The sequence below is a fragment of the Brassica rapa genome, chromosome A07 (assembly GCF_000309985.2).
Source record: "Brassica rapa cultivar Chiifu-401-42 chromosome A07, CAAS_Brap_v3.01, whole genome shotgun sequence".
Lineage (NCBI taxonomy): Eukaryota > Viridiplantae > Streptophyta > Magnoliopsida > Brassicales > Brassicaceae > Brassica > Brassica rapa.
Window position 1 is genome coordinate 19827447 of NC_024801.2, and position 25920 is coordinate 19853366.

General features: G+C 33.2%; 4 protein-coding genes and 1 long non-coding RNA gene across 5 annotated transcripts; 3 read left to right on the top strand and 2 right to left on the bottom strand.

The window, feature by feature from the left end:
* Positions 1 to 17: 17 nt before the first annotated feature.
* On the top strand, positions 18 to 9405 carry LOC103830440 (amino acid transporter AVT6E). Its single transcript, XM_033276093.1, has one exon. The coding sequence runs from the start codon at positions 7725 to 7727 to the stop codon at positions 9108 to 9110; it is 1386 nt and encodes a 461-aa protein (XP_033131984.1). The 5' UTR covers positions 18 to 7724; the 3' UTR covers positions 9111 to 9405.
* A 258-nt stretch (positions 9406 to 9663) lies between these two features.
* Positions 9664 to 11850, top strand: LOC103830441. Its single transcript, XM_009106220.3, has one exon. It carries the CDS (start codon positions 11044 to 11046, stop codon positions 11611 to 11613), a length of 570 nt encoding a protein of 189 aa, XP_009104468.2. The 5' UTR covers positions 9664 to 11043; the 3' UTR covers positions 11614 to 11850.
* A 202-nt stretch (positions 11851 to 12052) lies between these two features.
* On the bottom strand, positions 12053 to 14517 carry LOC103830442 (protein NUCLEAR FUSION DEFECTIVE 4). The gene is made up of 3 exons (XM_009106222.3): positions 14099 to 14517; positions 12836 to 13713; positions 12053 to 12759 (listed from the first exon to the last, which is right to left on the bottom strand). Exons 1-3 carry the CDS (start codon positions 14426 to 14428, stop codon positions 12294 to 12296), a joined length of 1674 nt encoding a protein of 557 aa, XP_009104470.1. The 5' UTR covers positions 14429 to 14517; the 3' UTR covers positions 12053 to 12293.
* A 2247-nt stretch (positions 14518 to 16764) lies between these two features.
* Positions 16765 to 21487, bottom strand: LOC103830443 (protein NUCLEAR FUSION DEFECTIVE 4). Its single transcript, XM_009106223.3, has 3 exons — positions 19900 to 21487; positions 17966 to 18852; positions 16765 to 17484 (listed from the first exon to the last, which is right to left on the bottom strand). The coding sequence occupies exons 1-3, from the start codon at positions 20227 to 20229 to the stop codon at positions 17019 to 17021; spliced, it is 1683 nt and encodes a 560-aa protein (XP_009104471.1). The 5' UTR covers positions 20230 to 21487; the 3' UTR covers positions 16765 to 17018.
* Positions 21488 to 24394: 2907 nt separating this feature from the next.
* LOC117126711 lies at positions 24395 to 25580 on the top strand. The gene is made up of 2 exons (XR_004449489.1): positions 24395 to 25058; positions 25397 to 25580. It is a non-coding gene; the product is annotated as an uncharacterized LOC117126711 (long non-coding RNA).
* The last annotated feature ends 340 nt before the right edge of the window (positions 25581 to 25920 follow it).

Genomic DNA, 25920 nt, shown 5'->3' on the forward strand with positions numbered 1-25920 from the left:
ACAAAGTTTTTTCCTTCTGAGATGCATTATCTTAAAGTTATCTTACCCTTGAAATGACAAATTACTTCCTAATTTGCCATTTATTCTTGAAATGCGGTACTCGTTGAATATCACGTGATGGAGTGATAATTGAACTATAAAGTGAGAAAAAGTAGAATTATTTTATTTGATTCTAGATGAAAGTTTAAATTCAAAATTAAAAATAGCAGATTAAGTTATTCTTTAGGGAATATAATTCTACTCGTATTACATTAAATGTTCATTTTCCTTTTGACTATATGGATCCAATTATTTAGCATATATATATGTGCTTATGTGCTAATTTGTATTAAAAGAATTATGCATGATGTCATTATAATCTTACATTTCTTTTTTGGAAAATAATAATAGTAGTTGAGAACAAACCAGATTTATTCATTGCTAAGAGATGATGTTATCTGGGATCTATAACAAATTATTTAGCAAGTGAAGTTTTAATCTGTTCACTAGAAACATCTAATTTGACGTCATTGGCTTAAAGTTTCCCGCACCAAAACAAAAAGAAAAATATTAGTTGTTTAATTGCTCAAGAATGATAATGCTTTATTTTGCTTAAAGTTATGGGTGCAAAAGAAAAGTATTAACTTTTGAAAAGCATATGATATGATATTCTTTTATTTTACACAGTAATACGAGTATCTACTTTTCTAATGATGTTAATACATTCGTTTCGACATACTAGTTATTTAAATATACGTGAATTCGACTGTTTACCACTAGCACGGTAGGAATACCAAAACCAAAAGATGTTGCAGAATCTTTTCGATTGTTGTTAAAGAACTACAATTTTTGGTTTTGGAACTGAATTATTATTTTTTGTACATGAGAAAAATTTTCAGATTAATAGGAAGTGAGATTAATCAGAATGAATCACAAAAGTTTCTATATGATCGATCGATATAAACATCAACAACATCGAATTAGATGAGTGTCTCATCAAATAAATGCTTAACCACTAAGAAAATAGGGTATCCGATCCGATCCGATCCTGCCCAAATATCCGAATGGGACCATTTTTCAAAAATCCGAAAAATCAAATCTGATCCGTACCGAGAACCGAATGAGTATCCAAACATATCCAAAAATATAAATATATATAAAATACATTATTTAAAATATATTTATAATAGTATTAATACTTAAAATTAAAAATATAAATCAAATATATTAATTATTTTAGGTATTTATACGTTAAAATAGAAGTTTTGAATAAAAATACTCAAATAACATTATGTATATGGTTATTTTAAGACAAAAAAATAACCAATTTGAGCTATATAAATTGAGTATGTTTGGGTTTTAAGTTATTTTTGATAAGTTCGAGTAATTTGGATACAAAATACATGAATCGAATCGAGTAGTTTGGTTATTTCGGATAAACTCGAACTCACCCGGATCTGGGAGGATCCGACTCGAATTCGCCCCGATTTTTTGTAATACCTAAATGGGACTATTTTTCAAAATCCGAAAAAACCAATACCTGAATGGATAGTATTCATATCCGAAAGGATACCCGAATGCCCAGATATATATGAGAGTTTATAGCCAAGGGCACCATCGTAGAATTTGAACTAGTTGGGAACTAGCATAGGATTTGAATGAGTTATAAACCATTATTACAAGATTAGTAAGAAAATAAAAAAAATGAATGAGGGCACGTGGCTCCATTGCTATCAACGTACGTCCGCTCCTGAATGCAACGTCTTATAAGACTAGTTTCTGGACTTATGAAACCTTTGTGATTTCCACGGTTATAAAAAAATATTGAATTCAAGAGTTTAATTTTCTTGTGGATTGAAAATAAGGAGTGTATAGAAAGTAAAGACGTGTATAGAACAGGGGCGGACATAAAACATGACTGAGTGTGGTACATGCCTCGTACAAGTTTTTGTATTTTCTTCACTAACTAGCTTACAATTCATCTAAATAGCCGTGATATAAATATTTCTTTATTATATGTTCCCCATACTCACAAACTTGTTGGATCCACCCCTTGTATGGAGTGAAGATGCAACACCAACCAATATTTGAAATATTGTTGAGTGAGAAAATTAATAAATAATAAAGGATACCAAATACAATATTCATTTAGATCCAAATCGGTATGAATAGATCAGCCAAATGTATGAATGAACATCAAAGAAGAATTACATTTAAACAAATATCAAAGTTGATTATCTCCTTTACAAACTGAAAACTTTCCATATATGTGAATAATGCAAACTAAATTTATATATACATATATTTTTACTGGAATAAACTTAGAATAATTGATAACCGCGAGAGTGGGTTCATTACTTGAATATAATTATGTTGAGCTAGATTGTTAGGCGCATGCGAGAGTTGGTTTAATTACTTTGTGAACATATCGATCTGAGCGTTAATGCAGCCTAAAAATATTGATCGACACTCATTCTCTGTTTGCATGCGAAAGCTGAAACATAGAATTTAGACATCTGATTAGACTCGCAATAAGAGTTGTATATCGTACTATTACATTCAAGATCACACACACTTAGCATCTGTAACTCATAACTGGATAACATGAAACCCTAAATCTAGATATTTCTCATATATGTTACAACTGACTAATCTGCTTGTTTATTGCTATTTACAACTTTATTAAAATAATGCAACTTAAAAATATTAATTAGATTTAGATAAGCGGATCCGTCTCTCAACTGTTGAGGATAACTATTTACTATTGGTGACAATATAAATTTTTGTGGTAGATTTGTGTATTATGAAAAACAATGTATGTTATGGAATTATTGTTCCTAAAGTTATTCATCATAATTAATTATGTAAGTAAATAAATTTAATTTTTGTAATAAAATAATTTCAAAAATAAGTTAGACTAATCCATCCCAAGTTAGGAATAGGCAAATTATCGGTAAATTTGATTCAATTCGTTATTTTTTTCGATTTGAACCAAAAAAAGTCTGGATATTCGTAACTCTACGGAAAAAATAATAATATACAATATCCGTAAAAATAAAAACAAATCAAAAGTACTAATATTAAAACAAATATCTGATCTGATACGTTATATGTATATTATACATATAGTTAAGTAATTATATAATTATTATATTTTATGTAAGTTATACAATATTTTTATTTACTAAATTAATTATTTTGTTACTAGGTGTTTTGCCCGCACATGCGGACATAGTCTTTTATATATACTTATTAGTGTATGTCTTAGTAATTTAAAAAAACATCATGATAAATTATTTTTTATGTTTTCAAAAAATTTAAATTAAACATCAAATTATTTTTAAAAGAACTCATTTATTAGACATATTTTAGAAGATATCTTTATACAATTTTTTGGCTTGATTAATATTTAATTATAAATTATTTTATATCTTAATTTTTAATTTTTATAATAGAAAAAAAATCAGAAGCAAAAAATCAATTATATATATAAAAAAATATATGTAAGAATTATCATGTTGTTACAATATTATTTCAAATAACAACAAAAAAAATATATATATATATATAAGAATTATCCTTTTTAAATATGTTTTTAATATAAGATATAAATCTAATATTATTAGTATAAAACTCGTTTTTAATTAAATCATAAATTATATATAAAATTTTCATTTATGATATCATTGAATTTAACCACTCTAATTTTTAATGTAAAAACTCATATGCAAAAAGTTACTTCGTAAATAACTGTATAGATATTTTTTTTCTTTTTTTTAATTGTATAGATATTCATGTATCTAAAAACTGAAGCTTTTTTTCGTTACGATTGCATAGGCGATATATATTCAGTGCTAGAGTAAAAAGAATTAAATTTCACCATCTATATATTTCAGTAGAAACAGACTCAATTACTTTTGTTTATAGGTTATAATCTGAATCGTAGGTTCTCATCTGAATTTCAGGAACAAACAAAAAAAAGTAATATGAGTTGATAAAATAATATGCATAACAAAAAATGAATTATTTGGTTTGGCAGGTCAACGTCTTATTATCAATCAAAAGTTAGTGAAGAACATTAACTATGAAAAGGAAAGTTATAAATTAAGATGTCAATGTCAGACAACAACTCGTCAGTGCAGTGTGATACGTTTCATTATGAGGGTCACTATGTACATGCATGTGCATGATGTAATTATTGCATATTTATCTGATAAACCTGAATAGGGAGTATTTAACAAAAATGGGTGAATGGATCTGTTTTTTTTTAATTGTTTTAGTTAGTTATTGATAATTGGGTATTTACTATTTTCTGTATAGGCTCTGGAGTAAACACTTCCTATTAGATTTGTGATAAATAGGCTCTGGACTCAAGTAACTAAAAGTCTATGTTTTCGATTAGTTTTGTTGCTTCATACAGTATTGATGTTTTGTTTGGGTCAATGCAACAATCTATAACTTTATAATCATTATATGTTTTATTATGGGTTTATTTGTAAAATAACCAAAAAAGAAATTAAATTTGTAGTAAGAAAGTAGAGAGAAACATGAACAGAAAATGGGGTTTTGTTTAGTTATTGAAATATAATTTTTTTGTTGGTCATTTGGCCAAATTTCCTTTTTGTTGGTCATTTGGCCTGATTTTTTGGTGATTATACATTGCTCAAAATGGTAGTAGGAACTAGGAAGCATGGAAATTTCGAAATTTGTGAACATCTCTTAACTAAAAATTCAACCATTTTTCTAACATGACCTTTTTTCTGGGTCAACACTTATTAAAATAACCTTTGTAAATGCTTTTCAAATATATATTTATATATATATATATATATATATGTATATTATAAGTTAAATCTCTTTTTTTGTCAAAAAATAAATAAGTTAAATCTTCTAAATTGTTGTTTTTGTTGAGTTATCTAGTTCATGATTCAAATTGATGTCAAACTACACGAGCAGTTCAGATACTGAGACTTGTTTAATTAAAATTTAAAACTAAAGAACATATTTTTACTAACACTAAAATCATCTGAAAGAGTATGATTAACTCTGGTCTTTTAGTCGGGGTTCTTAATTCATGATTTGATTTTTTCTTTATATTTTTTGATTAAGAGACGGCTCTTATAACTTTTAATTAAAAAATATTTTTTAGTTAAAATTTAAGAACTATTTCTTAATTGAAATTAAAAATCTCCGGTTAATAGATTGATGTTAATCATGGTCTAAGAAGATGGAGAAGTGAGTGGTGGTCACAAGTCGCTGCGTCCTTTTTTAAGTCTCCGGGGAAAAAAAGTAGTGTATATGGGTCCCATCTTGCGGGTCTGTCCAAAAGTCTTAGAGGAATAATTAAATTCTTACAAAAGATGTCTCATTAAAGTTATTTCATTAATCATTCACAAGTGTTATAAATACACGACCCTCTGCGAAATCTAAGTATAGATACTCTTCAATTTTTTGTTGCTTAAAATTTCGTTAGATACTTTCTTCAATGAATAGTTAATTTATTTATTAGATGTATCCACACCTATAGGTAGCATAAAAATGTTATCGTCATTGTCACGACTCACGAGGTAACAGTAATAATAACCCGTTTGTCCAAGTAAAACAGACAAACAAGAATCTTTTTTTTTCTATAAAAAAGAACATTTAAGAAAGAATTAAACATAGAATAGTTTTTTTAGAATAAGAGACATAAATAGAGTAGTTTAAGATAAGCCTTATAAGTTTGAAAGTAAACCCCAGTAGGCACTAGGCATAACACAAAAACGAACAACGTCAAATAAAAAAACGTCTTCATAACTCAAATGGTCGATGCGTGTTGCTTTCTAAAATCTTTAACAAAAAGAAAAGGAAGCATGTTCTTAGATTCCTAAACTCCACCAAGTATAAGACGCACTATCGAACTTATTTCCAGTGGCTATATTTATTTTATTCTTGTGTGTATTTTATTGGGATTGAGTACTGGCCCTTTTAAAATACAGTATTGAAAATAAAAGTTCCAATTTGATAAATAAAACGATGGTAAATGAGAAGGGAAGGGGGCATAGGGGTGATATCCACTAAGTATGTTCCCTCCTCTTTTTAAAGCTTAATTGCTTTATTAAAATATTCTTGAGTTCTACTATCACCGAATGCATTCCCCGAGAAGTTGTCGGTTGTCTTTGCCATTTTCATGTGAGACACTTTCTGAATTTCCGAAGCCATAACAATTATTAATACTTACAATTATTGTCATCTATAAAAGAAAGAAAATACTACTGATGATAAGACTATAATTTCCACGTATACATATACATTTGCCGCTAAATATTTTATTTTATAGCGTATGAGGACCACGAAACCAAGGAAAGTGTTTGTTTCTTTATAAATGTTGCAACGCCCCTTGGGGTTGACTGATAGTTAACTAATATAGTGGCATGGTTTTTTGTGTCCCAGCGTTTGAAACTCCCTTAAAGTTGTCATTGATAAGAGACAACGCCACCTTTTGGTAAAAATTCCGAGGATTTAATGGGCTTAAAAGCCTAATAAGAAACTGAAATGGGCCCAACTTACTTTCGTTGTTGATTTTTGTAGAAACCTCAACGCCCTTCATCTTCCGAAGAAGTCGTCATTTCATGCCGACAAAAAAAAGGTGGTGACTGATTCATCGCGATTGATAGTATTTCCATTTTTCTTTCTTCTTTTCTAGATTTAGCGCGGAAACCTGTGCTATTTTGTTTGGTTGTGTTGCTCGAAACTTTTTTTTGGCGTAAATGTAAAAGAAAAAAAAAAGTGATTTCACTTCTTTGCCAAGAACCCAAACATTACTATGAATTAAATTTGGGTGACGATAGTTACAGCCGTAACTCCTTTACCACTAGGTCAATTTAACGTTGGTTTGAAACTTTGGCATTGTTTATGTGCATTCGTTTATATACGTGAGTTTCTCTCGGTTTGACCAAAAAAAAATATATTTAATGCTGAGATTCCTTTGTTTAGTAGTATTAGTTTGAGAAATGATCCATCAACCATAATTTCATCATTGGTAGTTGTTGTTAAGTCTCTCTCTCTTCTATCTTCCTATAATCCAAAATAAGCAGTAATTCTTTTTACTTTAGACTGAATCTAATAAATAAAACATTTTATTTACTATTTTTAAAAATAAATGATGTTTGAGATTTTTACACATTGATTAAAAAGTTGTTTGTCTCGTTTACATAAAAATAACAGTAAATCTAACTAATTCAACCCATTAAAAATTATACTGCATAATATAAACCGCCACAAACAACAGTAAGTACTAAGTATCATCAAAATTTTGCATATGAATTCAAAAAACATCATTAATTTAAAACAATTTTTTTTCTAAAATATCATTTAAAATGAAAACGGAAGGGGTACTTGTTATTTTCAGATTCTTAAATAAACGTTTAAACGCCTAACCCAAGCTGTTGTGAACAGAACCTTAGCTGCTAATCACCAATTAACAAGATACTTTATTGAAAAAATAAAGAAAAGATTTAAATGATCCTCCTATGTTTAATAAAGGATGCCACGTGTGAAGAAAAAAGCACCAATAGCATGATAGAAGTTCCCTCTCTCCTTCAAATCTATCTCTCTCTCTCGCCGACGAGTCAGGAACAACGACCAATTGATACAACGTTGACCCTTAACCCCATATTCACCAGAAACAAAAAAGATCTCCCCTTTCGTCTTCTCCGATCTCAGACCATCTCTAAATTCATCTTCTTTCAGAGAGATCTTGGGGAATGGATAGCAGTTACTCAGTCATCTCCAAAAACTCCTACGTCGAGTTACAGAAACAGACCAAGCTCCTTCCTCCCGACGAAGAAAGCTTCGTCAACAACAACAACAACGGTGTCGTCGTCGCCGGATCTAACCAAGGATCCGGCATCTCCGGCGCCGTTTTCAACCTCACCACATCCATAATCGGCGCCGGGATCATGGCATTGCCGGCGACCATGAAAGTCCTCGGCTTGTTCCTAGGGCTCCTCCTCATCGTCCTGATCGCGATCCTCTCCGAGATCAGCGTCGAGCTTCTCGTCAGATTCTCGTCCCTCTACAAGTCCCGATCCTACGGCGAGGTCGTGCAGTTCGCGCTCGGGAAGCCCGCGAGGGTTCTCTCCGAGGTCTGCATCGTCGTCAACAACGGCGGCTTTCTCGTCGTCTACCTCATCATCATGGGTGACGTCATGTCCGGTTCGTTACACCACGTTGGGGTTTTGGATCAGTGGCTAGGGAACGGGTTTTGGGATCACCGTAAAGTTTTGATTTTGGTTGTTGTGGTTGTCTTCTTGGCTCCTCTCTGCGCGTTGAACAAGATCGATTCCTTGAGCGTCACGTCAGCTGCTTCAGTGGCGCTCGCTGTTGTGTTTGTTGTTGTTTGTTTTGTTGTGGCCGCGGTTAAGGTTGTTGAAGGGAGTGTTGATGCGCCGAGGATGAGTCCTGATTTTGGATCTAAAGAAGCGGTTTTGGATCTTCTCGTGGTGATACCGATAATGACGAACGCTTACGTTTGTCATTTCAATGTGCAGCCGATTTATAACGAGCTCGAGGGTCGAACGCCTGAGAAGATGAATAGGGTTGGGAGGGTCACGACGGGTGTTTGTGTTGTTGTGTATGCTTCCACTGCTGTGTCTGGTTATCTTCTCTTTGGTAAGGATACGGAGTCAGATGTATTGACTAACTTTGATCAGGATCTTGGCATACGTTTCAGCTCCGCGGTGAACTATATTGTCAGAGTGGGATACATTCTTCATCTTGTTCTCGTCTTTCCCGTGATCCATTTTTCGTTGAGGGAAACGGTGGATACTTTGTTGTTTGAAGGCTCGCCTCCTCTGTGCGAAAGCAAGAAGAGATCTTTGGGGATTACAGTGGTCTTGCTGGCTCTTATTTACATTGGCTCGACGATGATTCCAAATATATGGACTGCGTTTAAATTCACTGGAGCAACGTCGGCGGTTTCGCTTGGTTTTACGTTTCCTGCTCTTATAGCGTTACGGTTAGGGAAGCAGAGTAATTCGTTAAGTGGGGTGGAGAGATCTGTGTCGTGGTTGATGCTAGTCTTGGCGGTTGTGGTTAGTGTTGTGGGAACGCTTGGCAACATTTATAGTCTCAGAAGCAAATCAGATTGATACTTGTTATAGTGGTTTTGAAGATCTTGGTAGATTTATACAATCAGAGATTCTTAGTCCAATACTGAACCGGCAGTGTTCAGTTTTGTGACTGCTGCTTGCCACACCTTTAGAGTCCATAGATTTCATCATAGCAATGACTTCTATGTATGTATACAGACCAAGATTCTTATTGATATATACACACGCAATTTTGTTGTTTTTATTAATAACCTCTCTTTATGGCTTTGAATCGTTGTCTTGTTCTTTTGTGTTTTCTTTGATCATCTGAGGATTAGGATTCATTATGAGTGTAGTTTGAAAATTGAAACCGAGTTGGTTTACACTTAACCGAGTTTAAATCGAGTATGTATCTGATATATAACCATGATTCAAGCTATGAGTTTTGAACTGGTTGTTAGAATGACTCAAAGCTTCCGGAAGATGTAGTTTTGAAACTAAAGCGAAGTAAGGAAACTTAAGTTCGACTTAAAGGTTATCAATAAAGATCTTTTATAACACCTTTGGTTCATTCATGACCACAAAAAGTATAATATTGATTGGCGTGGAGTAATGAAAATCGTATAATGATCGAACGACTTTACCTAGGTTGTTTATGCAAATCTTATAATTCAATCTCAGTCGATTATATGAATAAAATACAATGAATGTATGGTGTAACCAACCAAATAAAACCAATATACGAGCGAGATGGGAAGTTTTTAATGGCCAATCAATAACCTTAAAGCATATAATATGGCCAAACCGAAATTTGAATGGAAGCTAGCTAATGGCTGGTAGTGCAATTTAAACTCTACATGCTCAACCCGTGATTCCCAATCGTGTCTTTTATCTGTCTCTATCAATAAGTTTAAATTTGCAGCTGTTTGACATGTTTATACAACATTCTGACTGAGTGATGGATGTTTATTTTCATGATTGCATCCACTCGTGTCCATGTTTTTTTGTAATCACAGCAGCATTCGTTAATAATGGCTCACAAGCTCAATAATCAATCTATCTTCCTCCTTGATTCAAAAGCCAAAGTGAGGATAATCATAAAAACACTGGATCCGTATTCATTGACTTCAGTATTAATAAATAACCCATAAAATACAATAACAGTGATCTATACACGAATTATTACAGAAAAATATTGTGCCAAAAGGCAAAAACAAATTCAGACAAAATATTAATTTCCATATATAGTAGTAGTTTTATATGGTTATTAGTTGACCTAAATACGAAGATAATACTAAGTATTCAGTTAATCAATCCACCTTCATTTTTTTTTATTTTTGTCATCAAACATCTATTCAACTTAAATAGAAGCTATCAATTTTTATTTGCCTTTTATAAACGAAGATAAGTTATATAATACTATAATCCATATGGCCATCAAATTTTTTTCTCTTAATAATACTAGTGTCACGGTAGTCTTCAGCGCATTTCTTATAGAATTTAGCATCTGCCGCTCTTATTATCCTTTCTCTTTTTAGATCTAAACGAAAATACGTTCCAATCCAAAGCAAATTTCTATATTATATATATTCTGGTTAAGGGCATTTAAAGAAAATCTATAAATGTAAGAATAGTAAAATATTAACAAAGAGATAGTGATCCGAAAAGCAAGCATATGCTCCATTTTCACACACCGTGATTAATGGACACACCCACACACCCACACACAGTCATCTCCATGTGTTACACATACATATACTCACAATGGCAAAGATGTGTGAACTTGTTTATTTTAGCTGAACTTTGAACCCTTTCTAATTTCACTTTGGTCCACTTCAGTCCATCGTTTATCCACCTTCCCAAGTAAGCCCCGCTACTTTTTAAAAAGTCAAAAAGAACCCCAACCGTCTCTCCCTTTTATATACACACACACCACTCGAACGACTTTACCTTCCCCAAACCAACAAGAACTCTCTTCTCTTTGTTCGAACGCATGACAATGGATTGGTTCTCATGGCTATCGAGAACGAACCTCGAAGATTCGCTCATCTACGAGTACGGTCTCTCCTTCTCCCACAACGAGCTCGAATACGAAGACATTTCTTACTTCAACCACGAGTTTCTCCAGAGCATGGGTATCTCCATCGCCAAGCACCGCCTCGAGATCCTCAAGCTCGCTCGGAGGGATAAGAAACCGTCTCCGCTCACGGCTCGTTCGATTTCGAGAGTCTTGGTCGCGATTAGGAAGACAGGGAAGTGCTTCTCCGAGTACGTTAGGGCGTGGATCCGACGCGAGGAGTCGTCTCGGGCTCTGGTGGTTGTGCCGAGAAGCAGCGGGAACGGGAGGTGGAAAGGCGCTTTGATGAAGAGGAACAAAAGGTCCGTGACGCCGAGCAGTGGAGTCAAGGAAGAGAGACTTCTGCTGACGAATGGGACTCCGTGTAGGCTCGAGAGCTTCTCGAGTTCCACGGTTTTGGATTACGGTTTGAAAGAGGAGAAAGGTTGTGACGTGGAGGAAGAGATTAAGTGGGATTCAATGTTTCAAAATCTGAAACCCACTTGAAGTTTGATGATGATGATGGATCAGGTAGATGGTGACTTTTAGAGTTCTTCCACCAACACATGTATTTGTTTAGCTTTCTTGTTTCCGAGTGTGTGTGTGTGTGTTTATTGATTAGATTTAGAATATTTAATTATGTCTTGTTTAGAATCATATCCATCTTTTGCTTATGAGAAAAGACCAAACAGAGGAAACTCTGTTTTTCTCTCTCATTTCTATTACATGACTCGTTTCTGATTACAAGATTTGTCTTTAGAGTGTTTAATCTTTTAGTTATTGATTTCTCAACAATTGATTGATCCGTCTCTTGCCATATGACATTTGATTTTGGACTGGTTTAGTAACCTCATAACCTGTCTTGATTTTGACAAGTAGTAAACGAGAGAAAAACCCTCTGTTGTTTCTTTTGTATTTGTTAAAAGTGGCGATCAAAAACACTAACACAAACATCAAACAGATACAAATAACATTACAACCTGATCAATAAGCCGTTACAAAAGGTTCTTCCTACCGGTTTTTGGCCGGCTAATCCACAAATCATAATTTTACAAATCTTAGAATAAACCCCCACCAAAAATCTATGCCCCAAGATACAATACAATGCAAAGTAGAAATTACATATCTATGAGTTTATTTCTCTTAATATTATCTTTTGTCTCTCTCTCTCACTTTCCTTAGAAATATCAATGACCACCTGATTGTGGCTGCAACCTAAATGAGCCAGATGCGTAGAGAGCTTGATAAACCGGGCGGATTCTCACAGTCAATATAACAGTCAGCAGAGTTCCAAGGCCACAAACTCCGGCTAGAACCAAGAACGTTTCCCTGAAGCAATCAGGACCAACGCAGGTAGGATTCCCTTGCTTCTCCGCTTCCTTGTCGTATATGTATCCTGCAAGAAGGGCCGAGAATATGGTGGCTCCTATCGGGTTACCCAAGAGTATCACGTTGTAGTTGATCCCAAAATGTCTAAGACCAAAGAGCTCCGATATGGTGGCGATTGATAAGAACTGAAACCCCATGCCTATCCCGATAAGAGCAGTCGCCACGTAGATGGTGTGGTCGATGGCCATGTAGAAGAGGAGGAATGTGAACACCATAACCAGCTGCGCAGCTCCCATCCACAGTGTTCTTGGAAGCGTTCTTGACCTGAGATAATCATATGACACGGTTCGTTCTGAGAAACTGTTTTGAGTGATAAATGAGATGAGAGAGAGATTCTTACTTGACAAAGTGCTCAGATATGGCACCTGAGGCGAGACGGCCTATGAAGTTGAAGAAGCTAAAGAGGCAGAGGAGTATTGTAGTATCCTTAATACCAAAAGCATACCCGATCTGTGCCAAGTTGTTTGAGACCGTAACACCTGAACCCATGCCTAGGAAATAGACAAACCAAAGCAGCCAAAAATCAGCCTTGACAAAGACTTGGCCAATCTTGAAATCCTCCCCTCTCCTAGGCTTCCTCTTCTTCTTAACCGCACCTTCTCCTTCAGCGAGAAGTATCTCCATATCATCATCTTCTTCGAAGAGAGCCCCTAGGTTTGGATCTGAGGTAGAAGTTATCAGCAGTGGTTCCTCACCTTCCTCTTTAGCTAAATTGTCTGAAGAACCCGGTAAAGATCTTTGAGCATTCGAACGGAACAGCGTCATCTTGATGGGAACCGCAAGAGGCGAGAACAAGAACAACACCATGACAGCCACAAGAACGTATCTAAGCACGCTTGGAAGTGAATACACCTCACTAAGTACAGTCGTCACAACAAGGTAAGCAGCGAGGAGGATACTTGTTCCGAGGAGAAAAGCTAAATAAACTGGCTCGGAAGGGTCTTCACCGGTGGCAGGGATACAAGGACGGACGAAATACATGACAGCTAAGCACAAAACCGGAATACCAACGGTGAGAAACAGAAGCAGATCCGAAGCTGAATGGTGAAGCAAGACGCTGAACAAGACGGTGAACGCTGCACCACTGATCCCAGTTAAGCCTTTGAGAAGTCCCGCCACAGAGCCTCTGCTCATAGGAAAGTTCCTCATATTGGTTACAAGAGACGCTGTGCTGAACCATGAGCAGCTATTTGTAGCCACAACAAGAGCTATAAACAGCTGTCAACAACAAACAAAGATACTAACTTTATGAGTTCACTGATCAAAAGATACTAACTTAATGAGTTCACTGATCAAAAGATACTAACTTTATGAGTTCACTGATCAAAAGATACTAACTTTATGAGTTCACTGATCAAAAGATACTAACTTAATGAGTGATCAAAAGATACTAACTTAATGAGTTCACTGATCAAAAGATCTACACTTTATGAGTTCACTGATCAAAAGATACTAACTTTATGAGTGATCAAAAGATACTAACTTAATGAGTTCACTGATCAAAAGATCTACACTTTATGAGTTCACTGATCAAAAGATACTAACTTTATGAGTTCACTGATCAAAAAATCTAAACTTTATGTAAAATGGATGTGATTCTCACCAGCCAGAAAGGCAAGCCGTTAACGATTTGGCTGACGGAGAGCCAGAGGACGCCGTAACCGAGGAAACAAGAGGAGACGCCGATGAGAAGCATCGCCCAAGGAGCGAGCTTGTTACTTGCGTACCCTGGGAGGAGACCCATGTTCTCCCCGAGATCACAAGCCACGCCGAGGAGCGTGACCTGCTGCTGGTTAAACCCTAAAACCAATTTGAGAGCGGAGGAGTAAAGAGGGAAAGTTGAAGCGTTTCCCGCCGACATCTGAACCCATACGGCGGCTGCTAGCCCCACCCACGGTGGTCGGCTTCCCGTTTTCTCGACCAGCTTCGGCATCTCTCCGATCTATCACTCTCTCTCTCTCCCCTTGGGATTCAAAACTGCTTTGCTTTAAAAGCAGAGAGGAGCTAAATCAATATAAGGCCACTCTTTAATCTTCAGTCTTTATACAGTATTAATAATGTGTTTACATATTTAATGCATATACGTTTTATACGAGTTCTTATTTTATTACAAAAGCGTGAATCTTGAGACGTTCTTACATTACTTTTTGAAACTAATCATGTTTAAAAATCTTACTATAATTTAATTGCAAGCAGTTGACCAGAAAATATTATTATTATTATTATTATTATTATTATTATTATTATTATTATTATTATTATTATTATTTGTTCTTACTATTTATGTTATACAAAATAAAAATAAAAACTTGGAAAATCTATTTGTTTTAATTTTGAACTTCAAGCAAAACAAGTCGATATTTTTATTTCTAACTTACTGAATTTGATTAAAAACACGTTTTGGATATTTTTCATTTGCTAAAACATAGGATATTTTCCTTTTAGATCTTTATTTTATTATAATATACACATAAAGCTTTACAAAAATACACAAAGCAAAACGGAATAATTTGTTGTCATGCGAAGATTTTGTGCGTGAACACGTGAGTTCATTGCTATTGGCTTTGGTCTTGACGACCTCGTTTCTTAATTACTTTAATAAACTAACCATTTTCATAATTTAATACTTATATAGGGTATAGTATTATACTATTAGATAGGAATATAGGATACCTCCTAGGAGGATTCACATAGAACTTTTTTTGGTTTTCTTAATAAACAGAAACGAAAACAATGCATCGAGTCAAAAACAGACAAATAAAGATGATACGCAAAAATCTTACCTATTTTTAAATGACAAAGACACGAGGACTCTGCACCGGCCTCGATGCACTAATACCAATCCAACACGTACTAATTTAAGTAAATTTCACATTTGTCTTAGTATCATTTAAGGTGGGACTTGTTTGTTACTCGTTGCCAGACGATGCATTCATTTCAGTCTTAAAAATCATTGAATGGTTTCTTTATAACAAACCTACCCATCTCTCGACCATAGAATGTCAACCTGTGTGGTTGATATATCTATGATCCCTGATATACAAGAACAACACCTGATTACTAAAGAGCAGCATAAGAGTGTTTAAGACGAATTCATTTCTAAACATAATTTATTTATTTAGAGCATATCATTAACGTATTAAAAATAAAAATAGAACATAGATGCTCGCCCACTAAAAAAAACGGACCGTATAGGTCCAACGTGAACACTACGTTGATCGCACCCATCATCTGGTGGGGTTAACCTACCCTGCGTTCACTTGGCACACAAAGTTTTTGTAAAATCTATTTGTCATTAGTACCAAAGTTACAACTAAACATCTTTTTTTTTAATTGAATGTTAAATTTTATTCAACCAAAAAACCTTTTGTTCAATGTTTCATATGAAAGAATAAGTTTATTACTTTTTATAACCTACTCTCTATTTTCTTGTAACTGGCCTTGTTGAGAACCAGTATCTAAGACCATCTTCCAAACGTGTGTCTCCTGTTCTTTATACTGAGGTAAATCTGTTTCTTATATTTCTCCAGGATTCTCAGTGTTGCTGTAGTTAAAGGCTTCTCTCCATGCTTTCTTCCATTTCTTTCCATCCATATGCCATGAATAGCTAAACATCTTAACAGTATTCAGTATATTTTGTTTTCATCTAATAAAATCATTCTATGAAATCTTGTATATTCGTTTGTGTTATTGACAGAGTACAGGGCAAAACATATATACAATAGAGTTTATTAAGTCGTATCCGGAAAATATATATAGACATAGATCTTGATTCCAATACCCTCTCTCAAGTAAGTGGTATGAAATTTAGAACACCTAACTTCGACAGAAGCATCTCAAATGTTGACCTTAGAAGAGCTTTAGTAAACACATCAACAACTTAGTACTTTGTGGCTATGTGTTTTTGCGATGATACCATGAAATCTTGTATATTCACTTGTATTATTAACAACCAGACTACTTGGCAGAAATATATATACAATAGAGTTTCCTCTTCCGATCAGAAAAGAGTTTTTAGGTGTCGTATCAAGAAAATATATCAGCGTGTAGAAACTATCAGCGTGTTTTGGAATCACATACGTTGGATTAAGACCACTTGCTAAGACTCAAAAGCTGGAGTTGCTTGTGGTTGAAGATTGTCTTCAGGTTTCAAGAAGAGGTGTTCATGGTAGTGCAGCGTCTATATCTTTTAGGCAAGACTTGATTCTTGTCTCTTGACAAGAGAGAGTCAAATCCAGTAAATTGTTGTTTATGTGTATCTGTCAACAGTGGCGATAAACAACACTGATACAAACAACATCACAACACGATCATGAAGCCGTTACAAAATGTTCTTCCAACCAGTTTTTAGCCGGTTGAACAGTAGTTTACAGATGAATAAAAGAAAATTAACAAATCTTAGAATATACCCACCCACCCACCCAAAAAATATGCTGCACGATACAATACAATGCAAAGTAGATATATCATTTTATTTCTTTGGTATCATCTTTCGTCTCTCTCTCTCACTTTCTTTGGAAGTATCAATGACCAGCTGATTGCGGCTGCAACTTGAATGAACCAGACGCATATAGAGCTTGATAGACAGGGCGAATTCTCACTGTCAATATAACAGTAAGCAGAGTTCCAAGGCCACAAACTCCGGCTAGAACCAAGAACGTTACTCTGAAGCAATCCGGACCAATGCAGGTAGGATTCCCTTGCTTCTCCGCTTCCTTGTCGTAGATGTATCCGGCAAGAAGGGCCGAGAAAAGGCTGGCACCGATCGGGTTAGCCAAGAGTATGACGTTGAAGTTGATCCCAAAATGCCTAAGACCAAATAGCTCCGAGATGGTGGCGATTGACAAAAGCTGAAACCCCATGCCTATCCCGGCAAGAGCAGTCGCCACGTAAATGGTGTGGTCGATGGCCATGGCAAAGAGGAGGAATGTGAACACCATAACCAGCTGCGAAGCTCCCATCCATAGTGTTCTTGGAAGCATTCTTGACCTGAGAGAGGTAAAAAGGAGAAATGCAGAGGCGGACCCACGTTAACTGCTAGATAATCTATTTTGTAAGCTAAAGTACAGTAATAACGACAGTCAATTGGCTTAAGTCCTTCTTTCTGACACCCCTAAACCTGAGACTGATCTTTCAAATGTCATACATTCTTTTGACTTTTCTTCACTTACAGTAGTTTTGACCAACACATTTACAATAATAACAGTTCAATTTAGTTTTTTTTTGTCTTTTTATTTAACTAAACTTCTAAAACCTCAATTTAACATTGTTTTTTTTTGAAATAAATCTGACAGTTTTTACATTATTCATAAATTTTTAAATACTATATTAAGATATGTTATTTTAAAGATTTTAATTAGAAATAATTAATTCAATTATGACATGTGTAAAAGTTATTTCTGGATCCAACCACTGAGAAGATCTTATTTCTGAGTGATCATACATGAGATGAGGTGAGAGAGATTCTTACTTGACAAAGTGCTCAGATAAGGCACCTGAAGCGAGACGGCCTGTGAAGTTGAAGAAGCTAAAGATGCAGACGAGTACTGTAGTATCCTTGATACCATAAGCAAATCCGATCTGTGCCAAGTTGTTTGAGACCGTAACGCCTGAGCCCATACCGAGTAAATAAGCAAACCAAAGCAGCCAAAAATCCGCCTTGACGAAGACTTGGCCAACCTTGAAATCCTCACCTCTCCTAGGCTTTCTCTTATTCTTAAGTATCCCACTTTCCCCTTCAGCCAAAAGTATGTCCATATCCGAAACATCATCCCCTTTTAAGAGAGACCCGAGGTTTGACTCCGAGGTAGAAGATATCAGGAGTGGTTCCTCCTGTGGTGACTCACCTTCCTCTTTAGCTAGATTGTCTGAAGAGCTCTTGACATTTGAAGGGAACAGTGTCATCTTGATGGGAATCGCTAGAGGCGAGAACAAGAATAAGACCATGACAGCCACAAGAACGTATCTAAGCACGCTTGGCAGTGAATACACCTCACTAACTACAGTCGTCACAACAAGATAAGCAGCGAGAAGGATGCTTGTTCCCAGCAGAAAAGCAAAATACACGGGCTCGGAAGGGTCTTCACCGGTGGCAGGAACACAGGGACGGATGAAATACATGGAAGCTAAACACAAAACCGGAATACCAACGGTAAGAAACAGAAGCAGGTTCGAAGCAGAGTGGTGAAGCAACATGCTGAACAAGACAGTGTATGCTGCACCACTGATCCCAATTAAGGCTTTGAGAAGTCCCGCCAATGGGCCTCGGCTCATAGGAAAGTTCCTCATATTGGTCACTAAAGATGTTGTCATGAACCATGAGCAGCTATTGGTGGCTATAACGAGAGCTATGAACAGCTGTCAAACAAACAAAGATACTAACTTTCTGAGTTCACTGATCAAAAGATCTACACTTTTGCTAACTTATAAAGACTCAATATGTAGGGTCGGATCTACGAATTTGGTAGCCATAAACATTTACTAAGAGTATCTTCAACCTATATCGTTAGTGTTAAATCACACTATTTTAGAATTATTTCAACATTATTTTTTTCTCCAACCACAACAGTAAACTTCACATTAATAACTATTTTATATAATAATTTTAATATTGTTACATATTTAAAATATAAGTAATTGTTATTAAGTATGCTACATAAAACACATTGCAATAAAGATATTTTTGAAACAAACTATATACTATTTTAATATATAATATATCTAAATAACAAATTTATTTAAATTACAATACATGTAATATTTTATTATAGATATTTTAATTGACAATTTGATATGTTTTATTTATTTAATTAATTAATAAAAAAAAATAAGTGCATAATATTTAATATGGTCAATAATGTATACTATCTAATGTGGTCAATAATGTAGAGTATGGACTGTATGGTGAACATTATCATAATAAATTTGATGTGATATTCTAATGTTGCATTAAAATAATTTGGCTTTTAATGTTAGATTGGAGATACTTCTTGTGTAAAATTCACAATGACATATAGTTTTACCGAGTAATAAGTATTTTGAGCTAGTAACAAGTATTTTCATAACCAAGTAATGAGACAAATAAGTATTAACAAAAATCATTTTTAATATTTGAGTTGGATAGTAAAATTTGTTAACTTGATGATGACTTCAAGTATTGGATTGTTCAAAATGAATACGATTAACGAGTATAAGTCAAGTGGCCAGTAATCATGCCCAGCCTTTTTTTTTTTTGAACTAATGCCCCGCCTTTTCAGAGATGAACAAAAGCTTTTAAGATTTTTTCTTATAATTGATAATCAATGTTTATGTATAACCTATCAAAAATGTGGGATGATAAGTTCAATGTTTCGCTGGAATGCATGTGGTCCAATTTACTTTATGTAACATGGATCTGCTTCTTACCAGCCAGAAAGGCAAGTCGTGAACGATTTGGCTGAGGGAGAGCCAGAGAACACCGTAACCGAGGAAACAAGAAGAGATACCGATGAGAAGCATCGCCCATGGAGCAAGCATGTTACTTGCGTATCCTGGAAGCAGACCCATGTTCCCTCCCAGTTCACCAGCGACGCCCAGGATGGTGACCTGTTGCTGGTTGAACCCTAAAACCGATTTGAGAGCGGCGGAGTAAAGCGGGAAAGTTGAAGCGGTTCCCGCCGCCATCTGAACCCATATGGCGGCTGCCAACCCAACCCACGGTGGTCGGCTTCCCGTTTTCTCAACTAGCTTCGGCATCTCCGATCAATCACTCTCTCTCCCCTTGGGATTTAAAAACTGCTTTGCTTTAAACGATTAGGAGCTAAATCTTTATATAGTGCCACTCTTTAATCTTCAGACTCCCAATAATGCAATACATTAATGTTTATATTAATCATGTAAAGATCTTTTTATGATTTAATTGCAAGTGGGTGGCAAGAAAATTTACAACCCATTTATATTTCTATTATTGTCTTGCTTGTTTCTTGTTCAAAAAAAAAAAAGTCTTGCTTGTTTCTATTTACAACCTCTTGAAACGTTTTACATATTACTGTTTATATTAATCATGTAAAGATCTTTTTATGATTTAATTGCAAGTGGCCGGGTGACAAGAAAATTTACAACCTATTTATATTTCTATTATTGTCTTGCTTGTTTCTACTACTACTAGGCAAAGAGCCCATGCGATATCGCACGGGAACTCATTTTATAAATAACATATTATAATCTATAATTTATAATTTTATATGCCTGATAAAAAAATTAAATCATATAAATGATTAAATTTAATTTTGATGATTAAAATATGATTTACAAAGTATTCAAATATATATATATATATATATACATTTTATAAACCTTAATGTTCCCTTTAATTTTTTTATCAAAACACATATTGCATACAATTGTGTCTTCATCCTTTTTAAGTTTTTTCATACATTTTTCACATGATAGTTATCTTCAACCACTTTTTGAACAAAATGCAATTTTTTTTTTGCATGATATATAATTTTTTTTCCTATTTAAAACATAATATTAAAATTATTAGTTTATAATTTTAAACAATTATAATTTATATGTTGGTAATTGTTATTTTGTATTTTTATCTACCTGTTTTATTTATTGAAAATGAATATTCAGAAAATTGAATATTGTAATAAGTTGATTTACGTTAATACGACCCGTCTCATTTATAATACTTTTTTTTAATTTTTGGGAGAGTTCTTATAAAATACCAACACTTATTATATAAACTAACACATTACCTAAATAAAACCAATATTTTTTAAAGCAATCCCACTTTGAGATGAAAAGACACCTTGTTTAGATGAAAAATTACAACTTTGACATTATTTTTTTCACCATTTTATTATTAGTAGATTAGTGAAAATTTGATTTGAAAAATGCATGGGAGAGACTATTTATAGATTTTTTAAAGTATATTTGAATAGTCACAACCCTTCAATATGAATAGTCGCATTCTTCTAATACTCACAACTTCTCACTTTTTAAAAGATATTAGTGAATAGTCACAACTTTTATACTATTTTTAGAAGGACACAACCTTACAACATATAACTTTTAGAAAAGACACAACCCTCTACGCATATTTTTCAAAAGACACAACATTTCAACATAATTGAAGTTCACAACCTTAGGAATTAATTAGAAAAGACACAACCTTACAACATAGAACTTTTAGAAAAGACACAACCCTTTACACTACTTTTTCAAAAGACACAACCTTTCAACATAAGTGGATTCACAACCTTAGAAATTAATTGGAAAAGACACAACCTTCCAACATAGAACTTTTAGAAAAGACACAACCCTTGACACTTCTTTTTCAAAAGACACAACCTTTCAACATAAGTGGACTCACAACCTTTAGAATTAATTGGGATTGCTATTATTAGTAGATTTATGTTCTACAAAATCAAAAAGCGGAAATATATTTTGTTTCAATTTCATACTTCGAGCAAACCAGACGAAAATTATATTTTGTGAAAAACATGGGATAATTTACTCATCAGAATTTTATTTTATTATATAATACACATAAAGCAAACCTAAATAATTTGTTGTCATGCGAAGGTTTTTTGCTGTGAACACGTTGGGTCATTGCCATTGGCTTTGGTTTTAACGACCTCGTTTCTTAATTACTTTAATAATCTTTACCGTTGGTTAATTTAATATAACTAGATAGTACCTCCTGGAAGGAGGATTCAATGCATCTAGTCAAAAACAGACAAATAAAGAGAATACACAAAAATCTTACCCTATCTTTTTTAAATGACAGACACGACAGGAGGACTCTGCACTGTCCCCAAGGCACATACAACTAGATCGAACACGTATTAATTTGAGTAATTTCACATTCGTCCTATGTACTATACAATATGCGACTTGTTTATAGAAGAATTTTTATATTCCAAATTATATGACGTTTTCGATTTTCTTTATAAAATTTATTCACACTTAATGTTATATGATTAATGATAATATATTTTATATTTTATTATTAATTAATTTTTGGTTAGATAAATAATTAATAATGTTTTTTATAGAAAATATAAAAAATAAATAATTTCTTAACTTATATGCACAATTATAAAACACTTATATTAAAAAACGGAGAGAGTAACATTTAATTTAATTTGACACAAGAGATGAAATTGATTTCTGTCTCAAAATCATTGAATTGGTTTCTTTATAACAAACCTACTCATCTCTCGACCATAGAATGTTCAACATGTGTGGTTCATATATCTATATATGGTCCCGGGTAACACAAGAACAATACCTGATTACTAAAGAGCAGCAAGAATACATGGTCTCTTATGGTCCCGGGTAACACAAGAACATACCTGATTCAGCAAGAATACATAAGAGACTAAACATAATTTCTTTAGTTAAATCATATCATCAACTTATTAAAAAATAAAATCGAACATAAAATCATAAAATGCTCGCTCACTCAATGAATTGCAATAATTAAAACCTTTTCATCTTGGACCATAGACTTCGCAATAATTTAAAACCTATTAATCTCGACCATAGACTTCTTAGTGTGAGATCTTTCTCTGTCAAAAATCACCCAAAAGATGAGTGAGACCATGACTGCACCAGACAGTGCCACTAGGCCTGCGTAGATCCACTGGCTAGTGGTCCAGTGCAGTTCTTGGTGGTTATGTCTCTCAAGGTGTCCCAGACGAAGGTTCAATCAGCAATACTTAGGGATTAATATGGGCTCAACCTAACATAACTATTACTAGATTTCCACCCGCACAACTGTGCGGGTATATATTTTCACCTTTATATATATATATAGATATTTGTTTTATATAATTATTATATATTTTTAATGTTACTCACATATTTAAATGTATGTATAATTATGCCAAATATAATAATTTTATAGTTTTCATGCTGTAAATTAAAATCATCACATATATATGTTGCTTATTATATATTTGTCTTATTGAATTTGCGTTTGATTACTAAACTAAAATTTTTAATGCATGAAACAACATATATGAAAACAATTTTGTATTTAATTTATTATAATTATGATCCGTAATTTAAATCGCTAGATTTTTTTAGTATTTTTTAATGTTTATTAATTTTATATAATAAATTACTGTATATTAAAAAGTTTAAGATAAGTTAAATTTTTATACATGTATTATATAGTTTACTAATATTAATCCGTTCTACCAACATATTATATTTTTAGCATAAATATTTTATATTTATGAAAATAAAATATGTTAACTTATCAATTTAAAATAATTTTATCATATTTTGTTCAATATAACATTTTTATTTTAAAATGGTAGATATTAGTATAAAATTGATAAAATAGGATATAATTTTATTCTTTTAGTAACATTTCATTAAAATAGATATTATTATAAAATTGATAAAATAGGATATAATTTTATTCTTTTAGTAACATTTCATTACTAATTACAAAATTAGTTGAAATTTTTTATATTCAATTTATGATAATTAAGATCTTATTATAATCTTTTTCAAGAGATTTGTTAGAATTTTTTTTTTAAACTTAAAAGATATAAAAGATATTATGATTAAAGTAGTTAAAAATATTATGCATATTAGAATTAGTGATATACATTTAATATAAAATTTAAATGATGGTCCAAATAAAAATATCACTCATCAAAAAATCATGATTTTTATTTTATTAGAAATTTTTTTTGAAAGAAATTAAAATAAAAATAAATATTTATTTCTAACAAAATCTTTAAAATTTATTAGTAAATGTATTTGTGAAATTAATTAATTTAATTTTATTTAAATTTTCGTTTATAAATCAAAACTATATTCAATTTTAATTTCTAATTATAATTTATGATAATTTAAATTAAAACTAACTAATTTTTGAAAGTAAATTTAAAAAGATTCTAAGAAGGTTTTAAAAAGATTTTGTTAGAACATTTTAAATATATTCATTTGTATTTCAAATAAAAAAATAAAGATATTTAAAGATATAATAATGAACTTATGTAAAATATGATATTTTCTAGGAATGGTCTAAACTAAAAAAATCACACATGAAAAGAAGTCATGACTTCTGTTTTAATATATAAGATAGCCATAACCCTTACTTTTGAAACCGGGCTCAAAAAGGGTTAGCCATAAATTTTACGGGGCTTAAGATTTAATCCATTTATTTTGATCACCCCACTATTACATAATATTAAGGGGGAATTTTACTTATACACTTTTTATGATACCACTTTTCAACTTTACCATCAATCAAAAGGCATTTTCAAAAATACCACATTCATTAATGTGTAAAAGAAAATATTGCCCTTAACTTATCTTCAACTCATTTCTCTCTCTCTCGTGAATCTCCGTCTATCGTCTCTGTTCAGATCTGCTGTTTTCCGTTCAGATCCGCCGTCTCCGTTCAGATTCGCCGTCTCTGTCCTTCAGATCCACCGTCTCTGTCCTGAACCGACGTCTTCGTCCAGATTCGTCGTCTTCGTCCAGATCCACGAAGCAATCGAGATCGAGACTCAAAACTTCAAATGTTGAATCCTCAGCAAGAATCACAACCTGTAAGTATTTTTTTCGGATTTTGTTGTTTTGATCTAAGAGAAAGAGTTATCTATTAATAGTCTGATCTAAGAGAAAGATTTCTAATACTGAACATTGAGTTTTTGAAAATTTATAACTCTTTATAAATCGAAGTTATTTAGTAATGTAATTGACATGTTCAGTTCCCGACACTCATAAAAGAAGCATGTGTTCAAGCTTATATGAGAGCCACAACTCTGCCATCACACATTTTCTTTGATCTACAATGTTAATCATCAAATTCATCATTGTCTCTTTTTTTTTTCTAAAGTCTTATTGACCAACCATTGACATTTTTTAGTTTCTTCTTGTGTCTTAGATTGCAGAGTCTGTTTCTTTTAGCAGCGATAAAAAGTATGATATAACGCAAGTGAAGGCTCCACCTCAGCTGCAGAAAATGATGTGTTAAGTAACTCAATCAACTAAAAGACAATTTAGAAAGGCTTATAAGACAGTTTATAAAGTTTGTTAAATAATTTATAAGGTTTATAAATTCTGCACAAGTTTGAAGTTAACTACGAGGTATTGTGATACTTCAACAGAGCTACCAGACAAGCCAAAACTGATCATCCAACGTTCAAATATGAATTATGTTGAAAATGATTTTTTGTATTTTAGGTAAGGAGGAATTTAGTGAAATTGAGAATTCACACCTTGCGGAAGTGTTGTAGAACTAGCTAGAAAGAATAACATTCAATTTTCAGGAGAACCTTATGCAAATAAGATTATTGATGAATGGGGGTAGATCTATGGTTCACTTTCTCATATCAACCAATGGGGTTAGATCTATGATTATTGATGAATGTAAATAATTTTATAAAAGTTTATAAAAAACGTTATGAA